This window comes from Indicator indicator, chromosome 28, assembly GCF_027791375.1.
Source record: "Indicator indicator isolate 239-I01 chromosome 28, UM_Iind_1.1, whole genome shotgun sequence".
Classification (NCBI taxonomy): domain Eukaryota; kingdom Metazoa; phylum Chordata; class Aves; order Piciformes; family Indicatoridae; genus Indicator; species Indicator indicator.
Window position 1 is genome coordinate 12,524,228 of NC_072037.1, and position 18,764 is coordinate 12,542,991.

Here is an 18,764-nt window from a genome sequence, read left to right on the forward strand (position 1 = left end):
GTCCTTCTGTAGCACCCCTGGACGCTCTGCCACCAGCCCCTACCTTACCGGATGCCTCTCCTCCAGACGTGCTTGCACATCTGGGCAGCTGCGGAGCCCCAGGACAGGAGGTGCTGTGGACAGGGCTCTGGAATGACTCCGGAGCCGCTGGGGCGTCCAAGGTTGGGGGCTTAGGCCAGTGCTGGGGGCGGGGGGCAGGGACAATCCCGGGGGCATCACCGTGCGACGTCCCCGGAGAGGGGCCGGGGGAGCCCCGGGGGAGGCGGGCGGGGATCGGGCGGAGGGGGAGAACAGCGAGAAGCGTCCCCGGAGCAGGGGGAGCGGGGCGGGCAGGGAGGGAGGATCCACCCCCGTGTCCGTGTCTTCCCTCCCTCCCTCTTCTTCCTCCTCCTCCTCCTTCGCCGCCGCCCGTCCTCCCGCTGGAGCCAGCCGGGCAGTGCGGGCGGGCCGGGGGCTGCGCTGCCGGGGAGGGGGGGTCCGCGAGGAGGAAGAGGAGGAGGGTGGGGGGTGTCTGGGCACTTGGGCTGGAAGTTGGCGGCGAGATGGGGAACGAGCGTTGGAAAACCATGGGAGGAGCATCGCAACTTGAGGACGGGCAGCAGGAGAAATCGCAGGTACAGGGCTGGGGGGTGGGGGGCAGCGGGGAAGGGACCAGCCCGGGGGTCCCATCGAAGCACCCCCCAAGTTCTTCACAGTAAGCGTTTCTCCCAGTGCAGCCCAGAGGGGTGAGCTGCCCCCGCAGTGTGGAGCCCTCCAGGCTGCCTCCTCTCAACCTCCCCTTCTCCCCTAAATTGTCGGGGTGATTTATTTGCAGTCAGTGACCCCAGAGCCCCCAGCCCCTAGCCTGGGCTGCCCCCCAGCCAGGCAGTGGGCGATGCTCCGGGGTGCCACACTCGCCTTACTGATTAAATAAACCTCAGGAAGGGGATGTGGCACCTCAGGTCCTGCTGCAGCCAGAGCCACCCCTCTTGGATGGGCACCCCCGGGGCACCCCTGACCCCCAGGACCCTCTCCAACACACACATCCCACCCCTTGTTTTATGGGGAGCAGTCAGATGTGGAGTGAAGCAGTGGCAAGGTGCGGGGGTCAGGGACATGCCGGAGCCTATTTGCCCACCCTGCCACACGTGTGCCAGTGCCTCCAATCCCCCAGTGCCAGGGAGCAGGTAGGGAGGTGTGAGCATGCCTGGCGGCCAGGGCACGCTGGGTGCTGGGGGAGAAGGGGTGCAGAGTGTGGACAGGTGTCTCTGGCAGGAGCCTGGCAGGGACGCGAGTCTGCCATGGAGCTCGTGAGCCAAGAGCAGTCAAGAGCCGGCAGTGCCCTGGGCAAGGATGGGGTGGGGGGCAGCCGTGAGACAGGCTCGCCCCCAGGTCTGCCACTTCCCTGTCCCCTTTCCATCCGCAGCGATGCAGGGAAGGGACTTCTGCCACACTTCTCTCCTTGCACAGCCTTCTCTCAGCTCTCCTCTCCCCCCGGCTCAGCCCACCCGTGCCAAGCGGCTCCCTCTCCCCCGCTGCCCACCCTAGAGGCACGGAAGGCTCCAAAACCCACCCCCCAGAGAAAGACCTCTCTCTCCTTTCCCCTCCCCAGCAGAGCTGGCTGCCTGGCACACAGCCTCTCCACCCAGGGGGCCGAGTGGTGTCATGCAGCCGAACCCACTCCCCACCCAGCTTTGTGCCCACCACGGATCCAAGGATGAGCTGAGCAGGAGAAATTCATCCCCGTGGGGCTGAACAACGGAGCTGGGGAGGGGGGGAGGGGGCACGCAGGGGGTTGAAAAGGAGGCACGAGTTTGCTGTGCAGCCCATGTAGGGCTCCCAGCTCCCTCAGCTCCAGATGGAGCCCATCCCAGCCCTCCTGCCTGCTTACCCACCGAGCCAGCTGTGGGTGGCCACCAGCCCCCTCCTCTCTGCCCCCAAAGCCATGCTCTGTCCCAAAGCCATGCTGCAGGAGGAGGACAGAGGAGGGCAGGCAATAGGAGTGGGATTCAGCTGATCTGCCTCCCTGCCTGTGGGGAGCAGCAGGATGCAGGGGGTGGCTGGGGTGCAGCCCCTGAGCAGGGCTGGGGGCTGCAGCCCTGTGCAGAGCTGAGCAGCAGCAGAGCTGGACAGGCAGGGAGGGTGGAGAGGAACAGGCAGAGAGCGTGGAGAGGGATGGGGCTGTGCAGGGTGATGCAAAGGAGCTGCTGGAGTAGCTCTGGAGAGGGCAATGGCTTGAGGGGGTGAGGGACTGACTCCTGCTGCCCTGGCCAGGGCTGGTGGACCCCAGCAGTAATGGGGGGGGGAGGGTACCTGGACTAAAGTTTGCCCCAGATGCTGAGCCTGGGTGATGCAAAGCACAGTGTCCACCTGCCTCAGAATCACAACTGGGGTCCTGGTTCAACCCTGGCTGGGGACATGGCTTGGGGGTAGAGCACCCAGAGCTGCCCACGACTGCTGCCCCCCGCCCCGCAGTGCAGAACTTGCCTGATGAGCTGCCAAAGAGCAGGAGCAAAGGGCAACTCCTCCTCGAAGAGCATCTCCCAGGGCACAGCTCAGCCTCTCTTGCCACCACTCTTCATCTGTGCTCCCTGGGTGGGATCAGTCCACCTCCAGCTCTGCTTCAGCTGCCCTGGGGACAAGCCAGCTTCTGTCCTTCCCTCCTTGCAGTGTGCCAGAGCTGCTGTCTCCCATGTCCAGCACAGCCACTCACCTGGGCAGCTGGCTGAGGAGGCTGGGGGACACCTAGGGTGGGGGTGACAGGCACTGGGGTTGCAGAGGTACACAGGTCCCAGAGTGGAGGTGAGCTCATAGGCTGCTCACACAGGGCGACTGGGGCACCAAGGACCCAGACCCCAGGGGGCAAAGTGGCCAAGCTTAGAGATACTGCCTGAGCCAGCACAGGGCATGGAGAGTCCAGGTGAGCTTTGTGTGCCACAGCAGTGCCTTGGTTCCTCCCTCCTGAGCTCCAGCCCCAGCTCCAAAGCAGGATTGCAAGCAAAGCTCTGCTCATCCTGAGCATCTCCCAGCCTCGCAGCTTCTGCTCTCCTTAGGAAGGAGGGGACATGGGGACCTCCAGCCTGATGGATGCCCCCAAAGGGACATCAATAACCAGGGCAGGGGAATGTCCTGCAGCTGCCTGGAAGCCTTGGCAAGAAGATCCAGGAGCCTGAGGACATGCCATGAAGGGCAGAGACCCCTGGAGCCAGGAGGGCCATGACCGTGGTGGGGGCAGGAGCGTGGGCAGAGGTATTTGCATGGCCTTGTGCCAGGAGCTGGGCACACAGCTGCAGGGCTGCTGTGCTGGGAGGGTCTGGGGGGACCCCCACCCCAGTTTGGAGCCTTGCTGGTGCTGCTAGTAGTGTTTCTGTCCTCTCCCCAGTGCAGGTTGCCAGGTAACACAACCTGCCAGCAGCATGCTGTGGGACTCGTAAGGCTGCCACTGCTTGAGATCTTGGCTTGGGATCTCAGGCTGGGATCTTTGCTCAGGATTTGGCAGGTCACAGGCAGGGGTGGTTCAATGCCAAGGGGATCAGCCTCCAGTTCCTGCCCCACTGCTTCCCAGTGTTGAAGGGCTTGAAGGATGGAAAAAGGCTGGATGCAGCTGCTGGGCAGAGCTGCAGGATTTTGGTACCAAAGCCCAGCTGGGATTTGTGTGGCTGCAGGAAACGGAGCAGTGGCCAGGCACAGGCTCTGCTCCTCAAGCCCTTACTGCTCAGATGGGTCCCAGCTTGTCTGTGTGTCCCAGCAGGCATGGCTCAGACTGGGGATGCCAGCATGGGCCAGGAGGGTGCAGAGCTGGGGAGCTGAAGGTGCTGCCACAGTCGGGACAGCTACAGGGATATGGTCCCTGTTCATCCCACAGATCCCAACCCTTGGATGTTGGCCTTTGCCCCTCCTGTCCCTTCTGCACTCACAGGGTGCCAAGGGGCAGGGCTGGGCTGGGTTGAGTCCAGCTTCCAGGTGTCCACATGAAGGTGTCAGCAATGGGCATCTCCCACCTCCATCTGCCACCATCCTGCTGTTCCCAGGTGCTCCCCAAGCCAGAGCTCCACATCTACAGGCAGAGGGCAAACTCCTTAGCCCTCTGCTCACCCAGAGCTCCCCTGCCTGTCTCTGACATCTCCTCTAAATGCACACCCAGGGGCTGAGCCTGGGGCTGCCTCCTTACAGAGGTCCCCTGGGGGTGGCTTCCCATTCAGCCCAGTGCCACCTGCACCTCCAGCCTCCCTCCATGGGCATCTCCTCTGGCTGATGGGGCACAGTGGGCCCCCAGGCCCCGGGCAGCCAGCCCCACCCCCAGCTGGGATCACCTTAATGCAAATGGTTGCAGAAGCAGGAGTGAAGTGAAGGGTGCTTGAAGGAAGGTGTCACTCCAGATAGATGTGCACAGGAGGGGACAGGGCCTGGGAAATCTTTGCAGATGCAGCAATTTTCCCCTCGTTTCTGGGGAAGTAGTCTTTGTCTCCACGAATCTGCAGTTTTCTGGCAGCCCAGCAATTCCTTGTGACAGCCTTGGCCAGGGTCAGGGGAAAATCACAGCCTCTGTCCTGCAGGTGTAATGAGAGGAGAGGTGGCAGGGGGAGGGACCCGGGGGGCTGATGGGGGGGTGGCAGTTCCCTCCCTCCATGCCACAGCATCATCACCTCTCGCTTTGCCAGGAGAAAAGGCTCTTGCTGTGCACAGAACAGCTCCCAGGGGCTCAGCCCATGAATCCCTGCTGCCAGTGGGGCTAGGTAGGGGGGATCAAGACCTTTCCCACATCAGTTGGATCCTCAGGGACAGGTCCGAGGGCTTTGGGGGTGGCTCTGGCAGGGTGCAAGGGAGACTGTGACGTGTGCCCCCCTGCCTCTCCCCCCCCGCAAGCTGGGAGATGTCCCGTGCAGAGCAGACCCCACAATGCCCAGGGTGAAGCAGCCCCAGCACTGACCCCCAGCCCCCCTTTGCTGCTGCCCTCCCTCAGCTCCCTGCCTTCCCCAGGGTCCCCTCTCTGGGCTGTTTTCCCTTTTCCTCCCCATACCTGTGCCCAGGACAGTGGGGAACCCCCCACACAGCCCCCACTGAGTGCCACTGCCTTAAATAAAAGATGCCAGCAGGAGCTGGTGGCTGCCAGGCATTCACCCTCTTTACTATTTCATGCCCTGGCTCCCGGGGGGGTTCAGCCGCTTCCCGCTCCGCTCTCACCCGCAGCCTCCTGGCCCTGGCCCACAGGGCTCCCCGCATTCCCCATGGCTCCTCCTGTTCCACTACGTCCCCACGTCCAACATCTCCTCCCTCCTTGCTAGACCCTCCCAAAGCCCGGGAGGGTTTGTACCCACCTGTGGGAGGAGGGGAAGCGGGACGGGTGGCGACGCCGTCTGTCTGTCTGTCGGCAGAGGATGAGCTGCGGGTACATCCTGTGCACCGTCCTGCTGTCGGTGGCCGTGCTCCTGGCGGTGACGGTCACCGGCGCCATCCTCTTCATGAACCACTACCACACGCCCGTCACCGAGTCCCCCCCGGTCATCAGCACCAACTCCCAGGAAGCCAACGCCCTGGTGACCATCGAGCGAGCCGACAGCTCCCGCATCAACATCTTCATCGACCCCAACTGCCCCGACGCGGCTGGCACCCTGGGGCGGCTGGAGGGGCTGCAGACCTCCCTGCTGCACACCCTCACCGACCACGACGCCGAGGCCAAGGCCACCAAGAGCCAGCAGAAGACTCTGCTGGTCACGGTGGCCGACGAGGTGGCCAAGCTGCTGGCACATGCCCTGCAGCTGCGCAGTGACTGTGACAGCCTCAAGAAGGGGCACAGCGCCATGGGGCAGGAGCTCAGCGCCCTGCAGGGAGAGCAGGGCAGGCTCATCCAGGTGAGCTGGGGATGCTCCATGGTGTTCCCTGGGGACAGAACCCTCCCCCCCTGTCCCCACATCCCTGCGGGTATGGCTGCTTGCAGCCCCTGCCCACTGTGTCCAGCAGAAGGAGTTGAAGTTTAAGGCAGCACAACTCCAGCTCAGCAGCTGCCTGCCCCTCACTGCCAAACCACCCCAGTGCCAGCGAGCTGGGTGTGCAGTGCCCTGGCTCTGGCTCCAGCCAAGCATAGCACAGGACCATCCCAAGGGTGGCTCCTGCAGCAGTCAGCTCCCCACTGATTCACCATTCCCCAAATTCCCCAGCCAGCCAGCTGCCTTGGAAGCTTACTTGGGGCTCCTGCCAGGCACTGTAGCAAGACCCAGGGCACTGCTGGATGCTCAGCTCTGTGCCCACCACTCCTGGTGCTCACCTTCCTCTGGTTGGAGCTGCTGCATCCCTCTGCTTCGCCTCGCTGCCCATCCTGCTGCTCTGCTGCAGCCACCTCGTGTCACTCGCCTGGCTTGGGTCACCTCAGGGGATGGCAGAGAGCTGGTGGCTGTCTCAGGACACAGCTATTCCTGCCACCTCCACAATCCCATCCCCTGCCCAGAGATGCTCCTTATCCCACGGGGTGGTGGCACCAAAGGACCCACATTGGGGCATTTTTTAGCCCTGCTGGCAATAGGCACTACCAGGACCCCAACCCTTGCCCCAATCCCCTGACCTCAAGGCAAAAAAAGCACCAGAGATGCTGTATGGGATCTGCTGGGGTTTTTATACCCCCACCCAGCCCCAGCAGCCCACAAGCTGGCAGAGGACACTGCTGCCCACCCTTTGGGGTGCTGTGGGAGCACACAGAGCATCCTCATGGTGTGGTGGGTCAAGGGGCTGAGGTGTGGAAGGAGCTTACCACATTCAACCACAATACCTTCTCCCTCCACGCCCTTTGCCCTGCCCACAGCTGCTCTCGGAGAGCCAGACCAACATGGCTCGGCTGGTGAGCTCCGTCAGCGACGTCCTGGACACGCTGCAGAAGGACCGTGGTGGTGCCCGGCCCCGGCTCAAGGCTGACCTGCAGAGGGCACCGGCCAGGGGAGCACGGCCCCGGGGCTGCTCCAACGGTGAGAGACGTCCGCAGGGGGGAGGGATGCTCCTGGGGCTGCTCTCTGCTGGGCTCTGCCTAAGAGAAGGGAAAGGAGAAAACCACCCAAGATGGGAGAAAGCAGCCTGGAGAAGGGAGGGGCCTGGGGGAGATGGGGCAGGCAGGATATGGATAACACCCACGAGGGGTGTTTCTGGGTGCAGCCCCAAATGGTCCATAGCAGCCTGCAAAGCCAACTCAGAAGCCACTTCCCAGCTCTGCAGAGCCACCTGTCCCCCACGCAGATGGAGCCCAAAGCAGAGCAAGAAGCCTTCCTTGCCTTCACTTGGGTGCAGTTGGCAGTGCTGCATGGGACTGGGAAGAAAGAGTCTTGTCACAGCTCAACAGCCTCATCCTAACTAAATCTGAGCCAAATTCCTCATCATTTGGTTCAGATGAAGCTGAGTAAGAGGGTCCTGGGGCTGTGAGCCCGCACTGCCTGCTGCAGCCCCTGGGCATCGGCTCCCTGCTGCCAGCCGGGTCCCAGCCTGCCCTTGCTGTCACACGGGGACACGGGCATGGTCTTTGCTGCCTGCTGGGGGGGTTGGGGTCCCCATGGTGGCTGCGTCCCCCCTGGCCAACTCCTGCCTTGAGCACCAGAGGAGAGAGGAGGGAAAGAGCAAAGCAGCAAGGGAGCCGGCAGCAAGGCTGAGAGAGCCTGAAAGAAATGGCAGCCCATTCAATTAGATCGTTCGTTAATTAGCTTCCCTCTCACACCACCCCATCCCAATGCCCCGCTGCAGGCTCCCGGCCCCGGGACTGCTTTGACATCTACACGAGCGGACAGCAGGAGGATGGAATTTACTCCATCTTCCCCACGCACTCCCCCGCCGGCTTCCAGGTCTACTGCGACATGACGACCGACGGCGGGGGCTGGACGGTGAGCTGCAGCCCTGCTGGGGGCCGCCGGGCACTGCCTCCACCCTGTGCCGGGATGCTGGGGGTGGGAGAGGTCACTCTCAGAGCTTGGCTGTGCCATTGGGATGGGGCAGAAGTGCTCGTGGGGATCTGAGTGGGCACAGGGAAGCAAGCAAAGAGGCTTGCTTACGATAGCCCTGCTGGCAGCATTGGCAGAGCTGCCCAGTGCTGCCAGTCTGAGCCCTGAGCCAGGGCCCAGCAGCCCTGAGCTGGGCTTGGGGAGCTTGGCTGGACCTTAGAGGGTGGTTTTAGGTGGGTGGTTGGGTGCCACGGCTGGAATTTGTCCTTCTTAGTGGAGCTGGTGCCCGGTGGAGCTGCAGGTGTGCCATGAGGTGATTTTGTGCTTTGCCCTGGTCCCCAGTCACTGCCCAGCAGTGAGCTGGTGCTGGGGCTCAGGATGGAGCCCAAGCCCAGCGTGTTTTGCCTTGCCTAACACAGGGGTGCCCAGGGGCCCTCTGGTGCCAGGCTGACTCACTGGCTCCCCAGCTGCTCTGTCCAATTCACTTTGCCACAGCAGCTGCAGCAGCTCTGTAATCACAGTAATGTGGGCAGGGGGCACAGGGGGACGTGGTGCTGGCAGCCCCAAGCCTGGAGACCCCCCTTGACCTGGGCTCCACTTCGGTGTGAGCAGCTCCTACCCAGAAGGGCACCACTTGGGGTGTGACAGGCAGTGAGGGGGTTGCAGAGAGGTGGGGGAGGGCTTGCAGGGAGGGGTGGGCAGGGCGAGGACACTGCGTGAGCTGAGCCAGCCAGCACCCCTCCAGCTGGGTGCTCTAGGAACAAATCCCCACGATCTGCTTCCCCTAAGCAGCTTTGAGCAGGAGGGAGCTTAGCCCCCCTGCCCTGAGGGGCTGATGAGCCTTTGGCCTCAGGCTGCCCAGAGCCCATCCCTGGCACCAGCAACCTGTGGTACACAGCTTGGTACCAGCAGCTACCATGGGGAAACTGAGGCACAGCCCAGCCCCGGGTACCCCAGCTGCTGGGGGGGCTCATAGAGGGAAAACAGGGGACCTCATTGGGCTCCCCAGGGTGGGGAGGGTCCTTGCAAGCCCTCTGCAGAACCTCTGCCAGCACTGCCTGAAGAGCAGCCCAAGGTGATTAGCTGGACACTCAGAGGCTTATTTAAAGCTGCTGCTGTCAGGGGGGCTCAGGCAGGGCTGGGGAAGGGGCAAAGCAAATGATTGTACAGCCAGCAGCACCGTGGGGCTGGGCAGTGAGGCTGGCATGGCAATGCCTGTGGCATCACACCCGGGAGCAGCACAGCTCTGCCCTGCCTCAACCTGGGATAGAGGAACCAAACCAGGTGCCAGATCCTGAGGTTCCCAACATGGCAGCATCCAGAGCAGGGCCAGGGATGCTCAACTCAAGCTCCCATTTCTCAGATCTGCTCTGCAGCAGAGGGTCCCAAACATACCTTGGGGTGCAGAGGGTGCCTCATCCATCTCCTGTGGGGCAGGGGATGCCAGGAGAGCCATGGGGCACTGGCTCACTCCAGGTAAGCTGTGGCACAGCTGGGCACTGTGGTGCAGAGCCTGGGAAATGTGCTTCTCCTCTGGAGCCATCACTCCTGACACTTGGCTGATCTGCAGGTGGGTGGAAACCACAGCAGCAGCTGAATCAGTTTTGACTTGGGAGCCTGGGAGCTGCTGAGCTGAGCCTTAGTCTGCATGGAGCTTAGGGACCAGCAGGCAGCAGAGGAAGAGCCACCCCAGTGTCCCATGGGGGAGAAGCCCAGCTGGGCTCACTCCCTGGGTGTTGCTCAGCACCATGTGGTCCCCATGGCAGGATCTGCAGTGTCCCCCTGTGCCCTGGCCACAGGCAGCATCCCTGCTCATTCCCCATTCCCAGGAAGGCTGAGCAAGGCACAGCTCTCACTGGACCAACCTCCTCCTCCCCACACCTGCCACCTCCAGCCCGGGGCAGCCAACCCTACCTCCAGCTCTGTGGGAGCCACTGCAGCCCTGGGGCTGTTTGCTGCCTGGATTGCATCTCCAAAAGCAGGAATCTGGTGGATGGGGCAGGCAGTGCCAGTGCCCATGCAAGGCAGGGTGACATGAAGGGGAAAAAAGTGTGAAGAAAGACCCAGGGAGCCCTCAGTGCACCCCCAATCCATTTTGTCCCCCCTGTGTGATGCCCACCAGCAGTGGGGCCACATTTACAGCGGGTTGGGGCATGGGTCTGGGTTGCTGCCCACCAGTGCCAAAGGGAACATCCATGCCCCATGCTCAGCATCAGCTTTAAGTGCAGTGATGTCCCTGGGCTGACCCCGAGCCTCGTGGCAGCACCAGTCTGCAGCTGTGTAATTGCCCAGCCTGACCCTGACCCCACCTTTGACACTCACCTCCAGTGCTTGATTAAAGTAATAACAGAGTGGCAGAGCCTGGGGGAGGCCTCACAGAGCTGCCTCTTGGTGTGCTGCTGTCCTGGGAAGCCTCTGCAAGCACCCCACACTCCTCCTGGTGCCCCTGAGCCTCCTGGCAAGAGCATCTTGTCCCCACAAGTGACGGTGTCACCATGGCTGCGGCCACTCCGGCGTCGCTCCGTGTGCAGCAGGCATGGCAGAGCTGAGGGATGCAGGAGAAGAGGCTGTGCAGGCAGGATGAGGACTGTGGTGATGTTAAGTGACAGCTTCCAGCTTCTTGGGCACCTGCTGTGCCAGGGATGCTCTCGGGCATGGCTCTGCCCAGCCCACTCAGTGCCCACCAGAGGGGTCCCGCTGTGGGCTGGGGGGGTGAGCAGGCACCGATGCCTTTACAGCTGGGCTGGGTGAGCTGATGGCAGTGGAGGAGAGGAACCTGGGGAAATGTTTGCTGTCTCTCAGGGGTGATTTGTGTGCCAGCAGAGACAGAGATGTGACACTTGTGCTGGGGGGGCAGGCAGGAGGAGCTGTGTCCCCAGCCGGGCAGTGCTGCCAGCCGTGGTGTCTGCAGCTCTCACACAGGGTTGGCACTTCCATGCTTCAGCTTTGTCTTCTCCATGGCTGAACCCAAAGATGTTGTCCTCACTTGTGATGGGCACGCAGAGGAAAGCTGTGGGGCCAGGGGCTGTGCCATGGCAGCCAAAAACCTGAGCAGGGGCAGAAAAGAGAAGGTTGAGCACCTCCCAGGCTGGGGTGGTTGTGAGGTTTGGAGCCCACTGGGGGCTTGGTGGGGGCTGCTATCAGGGGGCTGCAGGGAGAAGGAGCAGAGCTCTCCCTCACCACTGGCACTATGACAGGCACAGGCTGGCACTCTTGCTTTCCTCTGGTTTTAACCCATTTTTCTGCTGCCTTCAGCCAGAGTCTGTCCCTGCCCCGTGAGCTCAGCACGACCCAGGCAGGCAGAGAGCAGGGGAGATAAATATTTCAGCCTTGCCTTTAAAGAAGGGAAGAAAATCCTTTTTGCTTAAGAGGGGGTGATGCATATTTGATGAGGAGGAAAAGAGCAGTGAGGCAAGGCTGGGAGCATGGCAGCGAGACTGCAGGTCACCAGTGCCTGCAGCATCCCGGGGCATGCAGCATCCCAGTATGGGGCTGAGGAGGAAGCTGCCATACACCCACCTGTACACAAAGTGAAGCATGCCAAGGGACCATGCCTAGGAGATGAGGAGAAGGGAGCAGGAGACCCAGGAGGACACAGAACCTCCAGCACCCACCAGCTGTTCACAGATGGGTTTGAGGCACTTGGTGCTGAGCCCGGTGGGCACTGGAGCACTGAGGGTTCCTGTGGTGCCCTGGATGATTGCTGAGCCATGGAGATGTGTCCCACACGCTCCCCTGGGCACCACTCAGCAATTGGCCTATTTACCACCACGGGTCAAAGCCGATTAAGAGGGACCGTGGGTGCCCCTTCCACCGCCTTCCCCACACGGCAGCGCCGCAGCCGACACTGCCCAGGGAAAATCAGCTTCAGGCATCCATCCAGCCTCACCACCCCCCTCTCCCAGCAGGGCCAAAGAAAGCCCCTTGAAATGGGCTTAACAGCAGCTTCTCAAGTGCTCAATGCAGGGATAAAAAGCAAGGCTCTAATTCTAGAAGGTAAGTACAGCAGGATCAGAGCTCCGGAGCCTACGCTGGGCATCCCCGTCCCCAGAAGTGCCCTGCTAGGGAAGGGCAAACTGGTGTGGAGCTCAGGAGCTGGGTCTCCTCTGTGAGCAGGAATGAAACCCTGCACAGGCAGGAGCAGCTGGAGGGAGGCTGCAAAGGAACAGCCTCATGGTGGAGCAAAGCATGGAGCTTCCTAACTGGTATGGGGACTTGGTGGGACTGCCTGAGCTTGGGATGCTGGAGTTGGGGTGATCAGGCTTGGTGGCACAGCCCAGCCCCAAAGACAGAGTGCTCAAGCCCCTTGCTGCTCCTAAATCACCCAGCACTCCATTGTCCACCCTGGCACCTGGTGGCAAAGGGGCAGCCTGGCCCAGCCAGGTTTAATGCCATTAAAGCAGGGCTGGAGGCTTCATTAAGTTCAAATGGTGGGAGGTGGAGCAGCATTTTCTGGATCATTGTCAATAAATCAACCCCCAGACTGCAGGTAAAACAGGGATGAAACACACAGAGCACAACAAGGCACTGAGCAGGTGGGAAAGGAAAAGAGAAAGGCTCTAAGGAGGACAAAAGCCACACTGAGCCCTGGGGATCCTGCTGGGATCTGGGGGCTCTGCTGGAGCTGAGGGGGTCAGTTCCTCACAGGTAATTTCTTTGGGACACTAAAGAGGCATCAGAGGGATGATGCTGGCTGCTGGCGTGGCTGTCCAGGGGGGAGCCAGGAGAGGGAAATCAGCTCTGTGATGCACAGCACTGAGCACCCTGGGGACTGCAGGATGGCTTGGACTGACCTGGGCAGAACGTGCTGTGGGTCACACCTCAAGTCCTGTCACATACCCTTCCTTTCCTTCTCCCTCTCTCCTTCCCTTTTTGCCTTCCTTTCTCCCTTCCTCCATCACTGGGGATCTGGGGGGCTGCTCGGGGTGCTCAAGTTGGGAGCAGCCTCCCAGCTGAGCCCCTCCCCATGTCCCCCCAGGTGTTCCAGCGGCGGGAGGACGGCACCGTGAACTTTTTCCGTGGCTGGGAAGCTTACCGGGATGGCTTCGGGAAGCTGACTGGAGAGCACTGGTTAGGTGCGTGGGGCTGGCAGTGCTGCGGGGTGCCAAAGCCTGGGGACCCCCCAGGGCGATCTGGGGTTTCCTATCAAAGGAAGGAACACCGAGACCCCCTTGGCCAGCGTCAGGTCCTAGGAGTGGTGGCCTGGGAGGGCAGGGAGGGGACCGAGCGGCTGCAGAAGCACAGGGAAGTGATGAGGCTGATTGCCTGCAGGCGCAGCAATAGCAGAGTGAGGGCAGGAAGGTGGCAACCTCTCCCTGTCCCACCCTAAACCCCCCCCCGAGCCGCCCCACGCCCATCCCCGCACTCCGCCCCTCTCCCCACCGCAGGGCTGAAGAGGATCCACCTGCTGACGGTGCAGGGCAGCTACGAGCTGCGAATCGACCTGGAGGACTTTGACAACGGCACCGCCTTCGCTCACTACGGCAGCTTCGGCGTGGGGCTCTTCTCCGTAGACCCCGAGGAGGATGGGTACCCCATCTCCATCGCCGACTACTCGGGCACAGCAGGTAGGCTGGCAGCGAGGGCAGGTGCAGACTGGAGATCAGGAAGAAATTCTTGCCAGTGAGGGTGGGGAGACACTGGAACAGGTTGCCCAGGGAGGCTGTGGCTGCCTCCTCCCTGGAGGTGTTCAAGGCCAGGCTGGATGAGGCCCTGAGCAACCTGGGCTGGTGGGAGGTGTCCCTGCCCACGGCAGGGGGTTGGAACTGGATGATCTTTAAGGTCCCTTCCAACCCAACCCAACCCATTCTGTGAATCTATGAATCTATGCAGATGGTCCCATGGGGAGCCCACGGCCACCAAACCCCCTCCCTGGAGTGCCAGTGGTCTCTCCCAGCACTGCTGGTGGTGCAGGGATGCAACCCTGGGGAGCTGGAGGCAGGAGAGAGGCTGTGGTTGGGTGTTTGCAGGGTGGGTGACCTCAAGTGCCCTGTGTACCACCTGAGGAGCCCCACTGGGGTGCCCAGGGGAGTGGGAGACAGCCTGAGGGCAGGGTGAGGGGCAGGGAGGGCTCAGCAGGGCACTTTCCCTCGGGGCAGGGAGGGCTCAGCAGGGCACTTTCCCTCCGGGCAGGGGACTCCTTCCTGAAGCACAATGGGATGAAGTTCACCACCAAGGACCTGGACAACGACCACTCAGAGAACAACTGCGCAGCTTTCTACCACGGGGCCTGGTGGTATCGCAACTGCCACACCTCCAACCTCAACGGGCAGTACCTCAAGGGCCACCACAGCTCCTACGCCGATGGCATCGAGTGGTCCTCCTGGACCGGCTGGCAGTACTCCCTCAAGTTCACCGAGATGAAGATCCGGCCTGCCCGGGAGGAGAATTAGCTGGCTGGCATCCGCCCCCTGCCCCCTGCCCAGCCCCCTGCCCTTCCCCACTGCTCCACAGCCCTGTCCCCTCAGGTCCCATCTTCTTCATCCTTCCCAAGGGCTGGCCCATCTTGGAGGGGCCCCCCAGAGCACCTGCGCCTGATGAGGGTGATTTAGCTCACAGTCACCCATGGACATCACCAGACCTTTGCTTCCTGCTGCCATGGCTCCTGGGCACCCAGGGACATCACCAGACCTTTGCTTCCTGCTGCCATGGCTCCTGGGCACCCAGAGACATCACCAGACCTTTGCTTCCTGCTGCCATGGCTCCTGGGCACCCATGGACATCACCAGACCTTCACTTCCTACTGCCATGGCTCCTCTGCAGCCACAATGAGACTCCTGTCCAGAGTGTGCCCCACAGCTGGTGCTGCAGCAGGGATTTGGGGAGCAGTGCCCAGCAGGGGCCAGCAAGGAAGAGAAGAGGCTGCCTGGAGGGAGGAAGAAAGGGCTGCAGCAGCCTGGGCACCTCCAACTCCTCTTCAGACACAGACACCCAGCAGTGACCTCACCCAGCTGGCAAAGGACTGGGAGACCCTCACTGTGGGGAGCCCCACAGAGCCCCCAGGACTGGGCTGAGGCTGCTGCTCCACAGCTCCAGCTCAGTCCATGGTGCTACTGGGGACAGGGAGGGCTTGGCTGGGTTGCAGTATGTGCCAGTGACTCCTCTGCACATTGCTCCCCTCGAGCCCTGCAAGGGCAGCACAGGTGGGAAGGGACAGCTGCGAACTCCTCTGTCCCCCTTGTCCCTGTCGGGGCTCCTGGAGCCTCCCAGCAGGTTGGGACAACCTAAAGCAAGCCAGAGTGGTGCTGCAAGGACACACCCCCAGAACCCAGCATGGCATGGAGCTGGTCTGGCAATGCTGGGGAAACGGAGCAGAGCAAGGAGAAGGAGGAAGAGGTGAGGAAGGCTCACTTCCCAGCACAGCTCTGCCTGCATTCCACAGCTCCTCCCTCCCAACCAGACCCTCTGAAATTCACTATGGACTTTCGCCACCCAAAAGCTGTGACCTGTCCTGCAACTCTTGGCATTGGGCATCTCACCTGTGTGACCCCACGAGCCCCCTCAGCTCGCCCCCAGCCTGGGCACCTACCTTTGTTCCCAGCCAGGGTGAGCCAGACTCTGGCTTGGCACCTGCAGACTCCAAGCTTTTCATTTCTTCAAATCTCATTAAGGCTTTGCAAAAAGCAGCCCTGAGTGGGGCTTAGCATCTGCAGGGCCCTGATAACCAAGCAGCAGGAGATGCCTCGTGCCACCCAGCCAAGGAGGAGCTGCCGTGGGCTGTCTGCAAGGACTCAGCTGGGGGACTTTGTCCAAACCCCTTCCCCCCAAGACCCAAGCCTGAGAGGGCTGTGTGGGAACAGGATGGGGGCCAGCCAGGATCCTGCCCACTCTGTGTGTTTTACATCTGTGCTACAGCAGCCAGGGGGAGCAGAGCCCCACACTGGACCCTGGTCCCAGGGAACACCATGGCACAGACAGACAGACTGCCCGAGGAGGGGAGGAGAGCTCCCACCAGCCCCATTTCCAGGGGGGATCAAAGGCTCAGCATCCTGCCTGGGGCTGGTTTCTACTTCCTTGCCTCCTTCTCTGGCTTTTGATCCTTCTCCACCTCAGATCCTGTGCTGGACACACTCTTGTCCTTCTGTCCTGCCAGGGAAACAGAGACAAATGACACACTGAGGGTCACTCAGCATCCCCCTCTGCCAGGAGCATTCCTGGGAGCCCAGGCTGTCTCTAAGGCTGGCATCCTGGGGAGCTCAGTGATGCCATTTCCCAAGCCAGCACAAGAGCAGCAGCCCCCCAGCAGCTCCCGTGAGGCTCCCCACACCCTGCTGGCCCCCTCCAGAAAGGGTCCCTCACGGGCAGGGAGTACAGAGCCCTTCCTGTTCCTCATTAACTGATTGCAGTGATTAGCTGTAGCTGGGGGTCTTGTGCTTGCCTGCAGGACAAGGCGGCAGACGGAGCCACATGCCCTGGGCAGAAAGTTCCCTGTGCCCCCAGGACCCCTCTGTCGGTGTCTTTCCGTGCTGGGGAGGGGGCATTGTACATGCAGCCCCTTGTGCCAGTGTCCCTGGCACCCAGCAGTCCCTAATGACTTTGTTCTGGCTCACAGGAGGGGATTTAAGCCCCGCCGAGACGCGGCACCGCCCGGGGCAATTCTCGAGCGGGCACGCAGCGCCCCGCAGCAGGATCAACGCATCCCTGGTGACACCGACACGGAGAGGGGTGGGCAGGGGCAATGGGGGCGGTCCAGGAGCTGGCCACCTACCTTGCTGGGCTGGCTGGTGGCGAGTGGCAGTGCCGTGCAGTCTCGGTGCTGTGTGCGTGAGGTCCGGCGCCCTCCCTGTGGACTTTGGAAACTCCTCAATAAAAGGAACTCATCGATTGCTGCCGGCTGGGAGGCTGTGCCCAGGGGCTGGTGGCTGTGTCCAGGGGCTGGGGGAAGGACCTGCCACAGTGACACAGCCAAGGGAACATGGGTGACAGCTCCTTCACGTGCCAGGCTCACGGCGTCCCTGGGAACCAGCCCACTGTGGGCTTGGGCTGCCCAAACCATGCTGCAAATATGCCAGTGAGGTCTGGGGAAATCCTGGCAGGGTGAGGATGGGGCAGCAGAAGCTTCCCAGAGGCTGAAGCCCAAACCCTGGCAGCACCAGACCTCAAACAGAGGGTGGTGACAGCTCCTAGTGCCAAGGGGACCTGCTCCCTTCAGAGCAGGAGTGAAGCCCCTGGCCCCTTCCTGCAGAGCAGAAGGCTGCTGCCCACCCCACACCCTGCTCTGCTCCAGCCTGGGACAGACCCAGGAGGGGACTGCTGAGTGCCAGGCGTTGGGGGCCCTGCTCAGGACTGGTGCAGTGGCCAAGGACGAGGGAAGCACTCAGGCTTGTGCACGGGGGGCTGGTTCCTGAGCAGGTTTGGGGGTGCAGGGGTCTGCACCTCCCCTCCCCCCCACACACACACACTGTCACACACTCCTGCAATCCCCAACACACAAACATGCAGCCACCAAGCTGGTGGGGGACATTTGTGCCCCGGGGTGAGACCCTCCCTCCTACCAGCATCCCCACCAGCTGCTGCTTACTCGAGGCCAGCTCCAGCCTCTCTCCCAACGCGGAGCCACACGAAGGAGGTGCCTTAATTAGCGGCGATGCCGAGCTCCCATTGTGGCAGCTTGGCCAGCCCCCAGCCCCTCTCCAGCCCCCTCCCAGCCTCTGCTCCAGCAGCCACAGCCCTGCGAGCCCAGGGGTGACAGCAATTGGTGCTGGTGGCTATTTAAGGGCGGGCGAAGGGGACTGGCCAGCTCAGCCTGGGCACAGGGCAGCACGGAGCAGGGCCAGGGCAGGCGGCACCAGGGCATTGCCCAAGGCACAGAGGTGAGTGGCTGGCAGCTTTCTGTCTTTCTTGTCCATCTGTCTGTCTGTCTCTGTGTGCCAGCTTTGCACCTATTGGCACCCCAGCCCCAACCATGGGATTTGGCAGCACCAGTTGCTGGTTCTGGGAAGGTTCTCCCTGCTCTGGGTGCATCCCAGTGATTTGGCTGCACGATGGGCAGCTGCGAGCTAAAGGGGAGAGAGCAGCACAGTGGCAAGGTGTGAAGAGGCAGGGAGGACCCCCAAAGGGAAGCCCACAGGCAGGGGAGGGCAGGTGGGGACCTGGACATAGCTGGGTGCAGCATAGGAGCAAGAAGCACCCACAGCAACCCCCCAGGCTGCAAGCAGTGGGCAGACAGCCTGCCCCCTAGCACCTGCAGAGACTTTTAAGGCAACACCTCCAAAGCAAGACAACAATGATAAAAAAATACAAATCCATTTCCCCTTCCTAAGCCTCAAGGTCACCCCAGGTGCCTGCAGCATTGCTGCCCACAGCCCAGGACCCTGCTCCCCTCCTGCTCTGCTCAGCAGACCCTGCTGCCAGCAGGGCTCCTCCGAACCCTATAAAGCAGAGGAGTGCGGAGGACCTTCCTCAGCAGCCAGGCAGGAGCTGCACAGGGCAAGACGAGGCTGGCTCGGGTGGATGCTCTTTAGTCCTCCCTGCAGTGCCTCTGAGAGGAGTCCATCAGCCAGCCCCAGCCAAGCAGAGCCCAGCTCCTGGCTGGCAACCAGGGGAGAAGCTGCAGGGCTATGATTTGTGAGCATGGAGTTGCTGAAGATGAAGGGCAGCAGGTCTGAAGGAGGCAGAGTGAGCACAGACACCCCCCCCCACCAAGCACCCCTTCTGCAGCTGGGTGCTGCTGTGGAAGCTGCTGGAGAGGTGGTGGGCACTGAGGGGAAAGTTTCTGTCAGGGTGCAGGGGTAGCAGGGCTGGTCTGTGGGTGATGCAGCAGGGCTGGGGAATGGGTGCTGGCCAAGGGCAGTACTCGCTGCTGCTCCAGCTGCTGCCCAAGGATGCTCCATGGCTTACCAATGTGTCTTTCCCTTCCTGTGCTTCCCCCAG

The 18,764-nt window shown here is 62.0% G+C and overlaps 1 protein-coding gene across 1 annotated transcript; it reads left to right on the forward strand.

The window, feature by feature from the left end:
- The first annotated feature begins 542 nt into the window (after positions 1 to 542).
- Positions 543 to 14,284, forward strand: FIBCD1 (fibrinogen C domain containing 1). The gene is made up of 7 exons (XM_054393437.1): positions 543 to 614; positions 5,355 to 5,831; positions 6,776 to 6,935; positions 7,699 to 7,835; positions 12,871 to 12,967; positions 13,280 to 13,459; positions 14,025 to 14,284. Exons 1-7 carry the CDS (start codon positions 543 to 545, stop codon positions 14,282 to 14,284), a joined length of 1,383 nt encoding a protein of 460 aa, XP_054249412.1.
- The last annotated feature ends 4,480 nt before the right edge of the window (positions 14,285 to 18,764 follow it).

Coding starts and splice junctions, on each gene's coding strand:
- FIBCD1 (XM_054393437.1), top strand. CDS start 543: ATGGGGAACGAGCGTTGGAAAACCATGGGAGGAGCATCGCAACTTGAG. Junction 6,936..7,698: donor GCCCCGGGGCTGCTCCAACG/GTGAGAGACGTC, acceptor GCCCCGCTGCAG/GCTCCCGGCCCCGGGACTGC. Junction 12,968..13,279: donor GACTGGAGAGCACTGGTTAG/GTGCGTGGGGCT, acceptor TCCCCACCGCAG/GGCTGAAGAGGATCCACCTG.